General features: G+C 60.6%; 1 protein-coding gene across 1 annotated transcript; it reads right to left on the bottom strand.

The window, feature by feature from the left end:
- Nucleotides 1–690: 690 nt before the first annotated feature.
- On the bottom strand, nucleotides 691–3,758 carry IRF2BPL (interferon regulatory factor 2 binding protein like). The gene has a single exon (XM_060261106.1). It carries the CDS (start codon nucleotides 3,747–3,749, stop codon nucleotides 1,545–1,547), a length of 2,205 nt encoding a protein of 734 aa, XP_060117089.1. The 5' UTR covers nucleotides 3,750–3,758; the 3' UTR covers nucleotides 691–1,544.
- Between the last annotated feature and the right edge of the window lie 6,703 nt (nucleotides 3,759–10,461).

Below are 10,461 nucleotides of genomic sequence, written 5' to 3'. Positions count from 1 at the left end.
CAAAGGAAACATCTTTTCAAGGTCATATATACCCTAAATGCAGGCCTCCACCAATCCTTTCTTTGCTGAAGTCAGTGAAATAGTTTTGACTGTTATCCCTGCCAAGATTGACCCTCTCCCTTTCCTTTGGGCTGCTTGGTAGGATTCTAAATTTACTTGGAAGTGAGGCCTACTGATCTCAATGGCACTTTCTCCCAAGTATGGATGGATTACAGCCTAGTAGCCAAAATCTATGTCTGGCTGAGCTCAATGGAACTTTCTTCCAGAGAACAATACACATTTGTAACCTTCATCCAGACTCAACCGGGAGCTTTTGTTTGTTTGTGTTGTATGAAAAAGGCCGTAAAAGTTTCTTTATTTCAGTTATACAGTCCTCACACAAAAGATGCCTCTTCCATAGCAGAAAACCCACAACCATAAGAGGAAATGGAGGACAGGAACAGAGAATAGAAAATGCTTAGTCAGCAACTGTTACTGAAATATTAAAAGGTGAAATACAAATGGGCACAGTGCCAATGTGTAGATAAGACAGTATCTTAAGGCACATTCCTCTATATTTGTGTACAAATGGTACAGTTAGGAGAAGATTTTGACTTCTGGTGGAACAGAGAGACATTCCAAGGGTATTTTGGTCTCTGTTGTCAAAGTGCTGGGCAAATAAATAAAAATAAAAATCCCTTATCCGTGAACTATTAATATCAATTGAATTTATTACAATTTACTAAGCTCCAAGGCACATTACAGTGTTCTGTTAACTACAGAAATGTATAAAGGACAAACAGAGCATGTTTTCCATGTACAGCAAATTTTGCTCTAGTGTTCAAAAGCTTCCGTGCATCAATAAAGCAAAAAAAAAAAAAAAAGTAAAACGTTCAGAGATCAATAGGAACAAACTGAAACATTTTCTTTACAAAGTTGCAACAAAACACCCCCCTACCACCCCACCATTTTGCAAACAAACAAAAAGGGGAACTTAAAGAAAAACAAGAAAAGGAGGGGAATAAAAGAAAAAAATGTGAACGACTAACACCTCTGGGCTTGTAAAACATAAACTGTCACCATTTTGTAGCATTTTTTTTCTTTTAGGCATCAACACTGGCCTTGGCAAAAAGAAAAGTTTTTAATTTTTTTTCCATTTTTTTTCTTTTAGAGAAGTGCATACATTTACAAAAATACACACCAGCAGCAAGGAATAGCTAACGGCTATTAAACTGTGTACCTAGCCAACACACAGCCAAAGAAATGAGAAACAGGTATTATGTGGTAACCAAACAAATATTATATTCTGTTTTTAACAAAACAAAAACGGGGAGGGGAAAAAAACAGCTCTATCCTTCAAATGAAGAAGGGTACATACCTTTGTTTCAAAATATAGAAACATACGACGAAAATAAGGTCTATACATAAGACTAAACTGTTTGCAGTACTGTTTCTCGTGGGGGGGGGGTTGTTTTCAATATTCACAATTCTACATCTTCAGAAGGCTGAAGGGAGTTGAGTTTGCTGCCTGTGTGTGTTGTTGGGTTGCGGTTGGTTGGTTTGTTTTAAGGGTCTCTTTCCTTTTTCACTTTCACGTCGCCAGCTAAAATGGTCGCAATCTCGCCCTGCATGAATGCCCAAGGCACGTTGGAACCGACTAAGGGGCATTTCTCGCCGCTGGGGCAGTAGACCTCGCCCGTGGCCCCCTGGGCCTTGATGCTCTCGCGGGAACAAGGGAAGCAGAACTTGTGGCTGGGCACGGAGGGGCACTGCACAAAGTGGGTGTCCTCCAAGCGTTCGTGGCAAATGGTGCAGCACAGGGGTCCGCTGTTGGCCATGGGCGAGTCTGGAATGTTGGGGGGGTGGCCTTGGTCCAGGGCGGGGTGGGCGCTGGGCGGCGGCGGCGGCGGCGGGGGGGCCACCTGCAGGCTGAGCTCCCCGTTGCGGGAGGCCAGGCGGCGCGGGCCGGGCACCGAGGCCGGCGAGACCGGGCTGCTGCTGTTCCGCCGCGTGGAGGTGGTGGAGTGGACGGAGCTGCCGTCCTTGGGCGAGTGGGCATTGCCCAGCGTGTCGGCCACAGACATGAGGGCGGCCATGGGCGACTGCCCGTTCTGCGGCGCCGACTCGGGCGGGGTGGTCCGGTTGGAGTGGGGCCCGAGGGGCGGCGGTGGCACCCCCCCGGCGAAGCCGCCCGCCGACATGGTGAGCTTGAGCGCCTCGCTCTGGCTGGCCAGCCACTGCTGCCGCTGCTGCTCGTCGCTCAGCTTCAGCCCGCCGCCGCCGCCGCCCTCCGAGGCCGAGTCCGACGGCTCCGGAGAGGCCTTCCTCTTGCGCAGGCCCCCGCCGCCGCCCCCGCCCGGCCCGCGCCCGGAGCCCGGCCCCCCCGCCCCCCCGCCGGCGGAGGAGGCAGCGGCCACGGCGGCGCGGGGCAGGCCCACCAGGGCGTTGGGCAGGATGGGGCAGGAGGCGTCGAGGTAGGGCTGCGGCAGCATGTCGGCGCCCACCAGCTCCTTGAAGAAGCGCACCGACTCGGGCAGCAGGTCCCCCAGCAGGCGCCAGTCGCCCGAGCCGTGCTTCTTCTCGTACTCAAGGTACTTGAAGCCGGAGGAGAGGCCGCGGCCGAAGTCCTTCATGCAGTCCTGGTACATCTGCTTGGCCACACCCGAGGCGCTGGAGAAGACGGTGCCCGAGCCGCTGGGGTACTCGATGAAGAGCTTCAGCTCGTAGTCCAGGCCCGGCTTGGAGACGGCGTCGAAGGCGAAGACGCGGCCCAGCAGCGCGTGGTCCTTCTTGAAGCGCACCTCGTAGGGCGTGCAGCCGGCCAGCGTCAGCAGCGTGTCGCGCACCAGCTTGGGCTTGCTGGCCCACTCCTCGGCCCGGTTGCGCAGGCTCTCGCTCAGCTCGGCCAGCGCCTCCGCGTTGCGCTGCTTCTCCTTCAGCTCCCGCTCCTGGTCGCCGCTACTCGACACCGATCCCGGACGCTTCCCACACGCCTCCGCCCCCGAGCCTGTCGAGCAAGAGGACGACGACGACGAAGAAGAAGAGGACGACGACGACGAGGAGGACGAGGCCGGCGGTCCACGCGGGGGAGGCAGCGCCACCCCGCCGCCCCCACCCGGCCCGTTGAGCAGCGTCTGCGGCAGCAGGTTGGGCGGCACGTTGAGCCCCTGGCCGCCGCCCGGGGGGAGGCCACTCACCAGGCCGCCGTGCGCCCCTCGGCGGGACGAGGAGGACGACGACGACGACGAGGAGGAGGAGGAATTTGGGCTCTGGCGGTTCAGCTCGGGCGGCCCGTCGTCTGGCGCCTTGGGGAAGCCATTGGGGCCGCCCAGGCCGTTGGGGAGGCGTCCGGCGTGGCTGCCCGGCGGCGGGGGCGGCGGGTACTCAAAGCGACCGCGGGGCTCGCTCAGCCCGTAGCGCTCCAGGCCCGTCGGGGCTTTGGCGGAGGAGGCGGCGTCCACATGGTTGAGCTGCTGCTGGGCTGCCGCCGCTGCCGCCGCCGCCGCCGCTTCCTTGGCGGAGAGGGCCACGGCTTTGACGCCGACGGGGGGCGGGGGGCCAGGCGAGCGGCCGTCCTGGAAGCAACCGTGGGCCCGCTTGAGCTGGCGGGCCGTCTCGATGACGAACTCGATGCGGTCGGCGCCCTCATAGTTGACGCAGCCGCGGCACACCGGCTCGCTGAAGTCCCAGATCATGGCCCACGGCATGCGGGGCAGGTCGCACAGGTAGCACGACTGGCGCCGCGACGACGACACCTGCGCCGCCGACATGGCTCCTGCTGCTGCTGCTGCTGCTCCTGCGGGGGCCCGTCGGGCGGGCGGGCGGAGAGGAGGGGGCGGCCGGGCGGCGACTACCTGCTGCTGCTGCTGGCCGGCGAAGGAGAGGTTCGGACTGGGGCTGGGCAGGCGCGCCTCAGGTCGGCGGGGGCTGCGGCGGGGGCGGCATGGCGGCCAGCGGCGGAGGCAGCAGCAGCAGCAGGAGGAGGAGCGGCGGCGCCGCCAGCGCCTCCACTCACATCCTCCTCGTCGAGCGGCGCTCCTCGGGCTGGGGCCGGGGAAGCCGGAGTGTCACTCCGGGCTGATGGTGCCGCGCCTGCCGAGCGCCGCTCTGCCCCTCCTCCTCCTCCTGGCGCGGCGCTCCATTCGCCTCTCGCGCGCCCGCTCCCCCAGCTCTCGGGTGCCACCTGGGTGGAGCGCTCACGTCACCGCCTCCCTCCCCCCCCCCCAGCCCCAGCACTCGCGCGCCGCCGCCGCCGCCGGCCTGGCCAGCCGCCCCTCCCCCGCTTCCTCTCCGCCGCCGGCCCGCCGACAGGGAGCCCACTTGTTGCGCCGCCAGTGCGCATGCTCGGCACCCGGCCGCTTCCTTCTTCGCCTCTGCCCCCCTCGCCCGCCTGGGAGTGAGTGTGTGTGTGCACAGCAGCTGAAGCCAGGCGAGTTCCCGTTTGGAAACCGAGGAGCCCCTCCCCTCCCGAGACAGAGAGCGCGCGCGAACGGGGGGGGGGCGTGTTTGGCCCTGGAACCCCGAGGCGCGCTCGCTCGCTCGCCCTGCCTCCTTCGTGGCAGTTTCCCTAGAGCGAAAACGCAGCCAGGGAAGCACATGCAGCCCGAGACAAGGCGAGGCGAGCGCGAGCGGGCCTCTGGCTGGGTTGGCTGCCGACCGAGGTCTCGCGCCGCGCGGGCGGGCAGGGTGGGCTGGAGCTGGGCGCTCCTTCTGCGAGCCCTTCTCTCGCTTCTCTTCCCTTCCCGCCTCAGCCCGGCTGGCTGGGGGCTCTTCCGCGCCCTGGTGGCGGAGCGCGGGCTGTCCCCGGAGGGAGGGAGGGAGGGAAGCGCGCGTGTGGGCCTCTTCTGCTCTGCGGCGGCCCTTTGCTTTTGCAGGCGCTGCGCAGACGGAGAGCAGCGGGCGGGCCTTTGCCTGCAGCCGCTTGCCCGGCCGTGTTCTCCCCCCCCCCCCGCGGGGCCAGCGGCAGGCCCAGCCAGGTGGGCGTCTGGCCAGGGCGGCGGGGCGAAGGAAGGCTGCCTTCCTAAGGGCCTCTCCAGGAGCCGAGCTGCGCTCTCGCTTGGAAGCCGCCTGGGCCTCTGGAGCCCCTGCAGCCCGGCGCCTGCCTGGCACCCCCCTGGGCCTTCTGGGCGCGCAGTCGGGGGAGAGGAGGCAGCCCCCGCTGCCTTCCCTGCCTGCGGCTGCTGCCCAACCCCCCTAAAGTTCCGCAGCCCGGCTGGGGTGGCAGGTGAAGAGCAGCGGCCCCGGGCAGGCTGCGCGATCCTTGTGACGTCACTGGTTCCATCCCTTGCAGTCAGAGCAGCTGTCCCAAGGAGAAGAAGCCGTGCTGCCGCCCGCGGAGCAAGGGGCTGCGCGCCACCCCGGAGCCTGGAAATGACATCTGCTCGGCTCTTGCCTACCTGCTTGTGTTCTGGGAGCACGCGCACCACCCCACCTTTAGTAGTCGTGACCCAAAAGAACCGCCTCGCTCCCCTTCCCACAATCACACCAGTTAATTCGAATACGCGCAGCCCTTGCCTGGAAATCTCCACAGCCCGATCCTAGGTGTGGTTGCTGAGAAGGAAGTCCCACTATGGTCAACGGGATTTGCTTCCAGGTAGATGTGCAGGCAGGGGGGCCTACGGGCAGCAAGGAAACCTCCCGGGATATGCATCAAGGCCCAACTCATCCATACAAAGCGATCTTGCAACCTCTTTCTGAGCCCAGTTCCGGTACAATCAGCACCGTTTCCCTTCCATGTATGAGATATGTCTGGAGACGGGAGTGGAGAGAGTTGCGTGGGACGTCTGGCTGTTGTACCATTAGGCTAACTTACTGCATTTAAATAGATCCAAGTGGGCAGCCCTGTGGGTCTGAAGCAGTTGAACAAAGCAGGAGTCAAGTCTCAACTTTAAGACCAACCAAGTTTTATTCAGAACCCCTCGTCTGACCAAGTGTGCTTAGAGAGCACACGAAAGCTTACGTTCTGAATAAAACTTGATTGGTCTTAAAGGTGTACTTGACTCCTGCTTTGTTCAATTACTGCGTTTAAGATATTTACTCTACAGTAGGCCTGTTGAAGTAAATAGAAAGGGTCTTCGAGTGAACCCCACCCCAAGTGCCCGATGACCACTAGGTCAGCACTCCACTCAGCTCTACGGTCCGGTTGACACCCTTTGGTTAAATGGAGAGGCCAGTGATGCAGCAAACACCAACGGCTGCCAGACAAAAGAGGGGGGAGAGAGGCAGGAATAAAATTAAGAAGCCTGAGAGATGGAGTCCCAGCTGCGGTTGTCTCACATGGGGATTGTTTTACTTGGCTTCTCCTCTGGGTTTCTCCTAGAGGCCTTTGCATTGCCAGATTCTCCTTTACGCACTTGGAACCAATCAAGACCTCTCTGAGTGTCAATCGTAGGTGCCCGCAGTCATTGCAACACCAGGAGAACGCGAACCACTGGCAGCTGCTGAGTGCTCTGTCTAGTGCAACGATAAGGCCGAGTCTGCTGATGTCAGTGAATTCAGCCCTGATGACACGTTACTGGGAAGGAAAGGGGACCGAACTGGGCACCCAGGGCTTCCGCATACAAACCGGCCTATTATAAGGCACCCCGCTGGCCAGAGGCTAGCAAGCCTGGCGGGCCCTTCCCTGGAGACGCTGCTGGCCCAGGCGCCTCGTGAAGATCGCGCGTCTGGCCTGGAAAGGTCCTTCTTGAGCACCGCCGTGGTTCGAAGGAATTCCGCACCGAGACGCGGAGCCTGCCATTGGCCAAGGGCACCCCGAAAGCCTCCCGGCCGGGGGCTCTCACTGGAACGCCGGAGTTTAGGCCGCGGGGGGGGGGGGGGGCAGCCGCAGCCCCAGTCAATGGCAAGGGACTGGTCCTGCGCCAGTGTAGTCCCGTTGCAGGCAGCCAGACGAGCCTGGCGCTGGCTTCGCAGCTGATCACAAGACGCCTCTCTGGTTCAGGCTGCCTTCTCCTTGGGTCGAATCGACCTATCGATCTTCTGGCGGAGAAGCAGAATTTCGGGGGGGAGGGGCAAAGGAAACCATTGGCTTGCCTTGCACAAGGCTATTCACACTCCGGACGCTTCTTCCTTGCTCCACAGCAGTCCTAGCTGCCTTTCCACGCCTATGGCCTTGCTGTCGCAGAACCCAGAGTCAGAGAGCAAAGCCCTGAACATGACCCAGACTCCCCTTGAGCAGATACAAGAGAGCCGGTTTGGTGTGGTTAAGTCCGAGGACTCTTATCTGGGAGAACCGAGTTTGATTCCCCACTCCTCCACTTGCACCTGCTGGCATGGCCTGGGGTCAGCTGTAGCTTTCATAGGAGTTGTCCTTGAAAGGGCAGCTGCTGTGAGAGCTCTCTCAGCCCCACCTACCTCACAGACCCACCCCACCTACCTCCCAGGGTGTCTGATGTGGGGGAGGGGGAGGTAAAGGAGATTGTGACCGCTCTGGGACCCTGAGATTCAGAGTGTAAGGCGGGATATAAATCCAATATCTTCATCTTCTTTTCCCACTAGTCTGTCATTGCAGATAGAGCAGGACCCGGGAAGCCTCCCCCGCTGTACAATTCACTGGGCACCTGCCCACCTTACCTCACAGGGTTGTTGTAAGGACAAGGTGGAGGAGAGAGGGGCATAACCACGAGGTCCTTGGAGGAAATGGGCAGGGCCATAATAAAAAGCTCAAGTGCCTTAGCCAGGCCAGCCCTGCCCAGGCCAAACATGTTTAAGAGGCCGCAGCAATGAACCCCTGGCCAGACCTGGCAGCGATAGCCACTCTCCGCCCCCTGGCCAGCACCCGAGCAGGACTGACTGAGCCACTGGGGGCGGGGGGGGGCTGGATCCCGAAGCAGCGCTTGGCCTCGCAATGCGCCCCTGACCCCGGAGAAAGAACCCAGCGGCATCACGGAGGGGGGCGGGATAAGAGGCCGGCCGCCGGGCTGGTTTCCCGGGAGCAGCGAGCCGCACAGCTCGGCCTTGGCCGCTTCGGTGTCCCGCTGCCTGCTGCTCCCCAAGCAGGGCCGCCCAGCAGTCTCGTGGGGGGTTACCCTGACCAAAACACCCCTCCCAGCTCTTTGCGGCACATTCCTGTAGTGGGGGGGGGGCGGTGTTGAGAAATTCCATCGGCGTCTTTGCAAAGGGCCCCCAGCCAACCCTGGAGCGCAAAGACCCCAGCAAGGGAGGCGCGGAGGCGGGGAAGAGCTCCCAGCTGCCACGGCGGTGGGGGGGAGGGCGCTGGCTGGCAGGGGAGAACCCAGGCTGCACTCCTCCCTCCCCTCCGCCGGCCCCAGAGAGAGAGAGAGAGAGAGACCCTCCCGCCCGGGTCGCGGCTGCGGCAGTCCCGGTGGCCCGGCCATTCCTGGCAGGCAGAGCCAGAGACAGGAGCGAGGCGAGCCAGGGAAGTCAAACCCCCCGGCTCTTTCCTGCCTGGCCATCCGCAGGCCTCTAGGCCCCTGGGGAGGGGGGGGGGAGAGAGGGAGGGCGAAGGAAAGGAGGCCTCGTCCGGCCTGCTACGGCGGGGGGGGGGCGGGAGGAGGTAGGTAGTTTTTTTTAAAGGCTTGAGATCCCACGAAGAAGCCATAAACCCAATGGAGTGCGGTATTCGCTGGGGCCTGCGGGGCGGGACAGGGGTGGCGAGACCGAGACGCTGAGAGAACTGGCCGCCCGGCCCTCTGCAGCACCGTCAATGTCACGAAAGGCAAAACCCGAAACCTTGGGAACGACCGCCCTCCAATGGGTTGCCTCTGCAACACACACACACACACACACACAGGCGCGGCGCAGCAGAGGCATCCGGATGGCTGGAGCTGGAGCCGCCTCTCCCGCCGCGCAGGCGAAGGACTGTGGCTGCTCCCGCGCTGCGGCTGCGGCTGCGGGGAATCTCTAGCTTGGGCCAGTGACAGTCGGGGACTTTTGATGAAATGGGGATGTGGGGAAGTTGCAAAGCGATCCTACCCCCGCCCCCCTTTTTTGGGGGGGGGGAGCTAATTCAATTGTAATAAGCCAGTGGCGCCCCAACCTGTGAGGAAGGGTGGGATGGAAATGGGGAGGCGGCGGCGGCGAGGGGTGATTCCCATGCAACGCTGTGCTGCAAATATGCCCTCAGCCAAGCAGCTGGTTTTGTTTTCCCAGGAAAGGTGCGTGTGTTGCGGGGGGGGGGGGGGGGCGTTCCCGGATTCCACAAATGCCGAGGAATGAGTTCCAGATTTCTTTCCTTTTTCCCCCTTCTTCCCAAGCTAAAAACTCTTCTCTGAGAGGTATCTATGAAAACAACGACGTTGCCCGGAGGAGGAGAGCAAGGCTTTTAATTTCACTTTACCTAAGATGTTCTCAGCTCAGCCAGCCCCCCTGACGTGGGCTGTGGGTGTGTTTGTTTGTTAAAACCTCGTCTTCTTGTTTTTATTTTGTTTATTTTGGTCTGCCAATTTTGATCCAAGGGCATCATCGCTTTCCTCGCCTGTTCTCTGGACCTTCCCCACCCCAGCCTGCTCGTTTCTCCAGCAGTCGCTTTCCCTTTTCAAATATTAGGCATGATGGGATAAGAGGCTGCCGGGTTTGTCTGCTCTTCCTTGGTACTGCCATTGGTTTGGCGACACCAGAGTCCCTGCACAGGCAGAGCCCCCAGGCTGCCCCTCCCCTTTCGAGCCCCTGTTTCCAGCTGCACTCCGCGCTCCTGACTGGACCCTCCCAGCAGCCTTTCCTATTCGACAGACAAACTTTTGTTTGTTTGCGGTCCGTCTTCCTAGCAAATGACAGAAAGGCTGGAGTATCCATCTTCCTGTCCTATGGTTATCCACACTCATGGGTTTGGGCTTTCCTGTGTTAATCTGCACAACAACCCGGAAAGGTAGATCAGGCCGAGAGGGAGACCGACGCAAGATCTCCCAGAGCGTTTCACGGCACCCGGGAGGCTTAGACCTTAGGCGTGCGTTGCTCAGAGTTAAAATTTGAAAACGGAATCATCCCATCAATGGCTGGGCTGGGCTGAGGTGGGGAAATCACCGGTCAACGCCTCCCTTGGTCATAAAGGGCCCGGATGACCTCGAGTCAGGCGGTCCCTACTCGCAGGGCTGTTGTGAAGAGAGAACGGGGAGAGAAGAGGCCCTTCTAGCCGCCCTGAGTCTCTTTGGCAGGAGGGGGGCAGGCGAGCGGCCGGAGGGAGAGCTGAGACCTCCGCAGAGCGCCCTCCATCGGTCGTCTCCAAACAACGAGAATGAGGAGGGGAAGCGGTCTAAAGGACTCGTGTGGTAACCAGCTGCACAACAACCCTGCAAGGCAGCTCCCTCCCTGGCTTTCCCCCTTGTCAATGGGCCCTTCTTCCCGCGGCCTCCTCCTCTCGGTGGCCGGCGCATTTCTGCTGAGTCTGGAGCCCGCACGGGCCTCCCGCCTGGGCCATTCGTCTTCCTCTCTCCCCCTTCCCTCTCCCCCTCCCTCTGCCCTCCCCCCAGCTTCGCAGGCTCTCCTCCTCCTGGGAACATAAACAATCCACACGACTAAATCCAC

Source organism: Heteronotia binoei, chromosome 21 (genome assembly GCF_032191835.1).
Source record: "Heteronotia binoei isolate CCM8104 ecotype False Entrance Well chromosome 21, APGP_CSIRO_Hbin_v1, whole genome shotgun sequence".
NCBI classification, from domain to species: Eukaryota; Metazoa; Chordata; class Lepidosauria; order Squamata; family Gekkonidae; genus Heteronotia; species Heteronotia binoei.
Note: the sequence above shows the minus strand (reverse complement) of the source record. Positions and strands in the feature narration are given on the sequence as shown.

What these genes read in the sequence shown, in the direction of transcription:
- IRF2BPL (XM_060261106.1), bottom strand. Translation starts at nt 3,749, where the DNA reads ATGTCGGCGGCGCAGGTGTCGTCGTCGCGGCGCCAGTCGTGCTACCTG.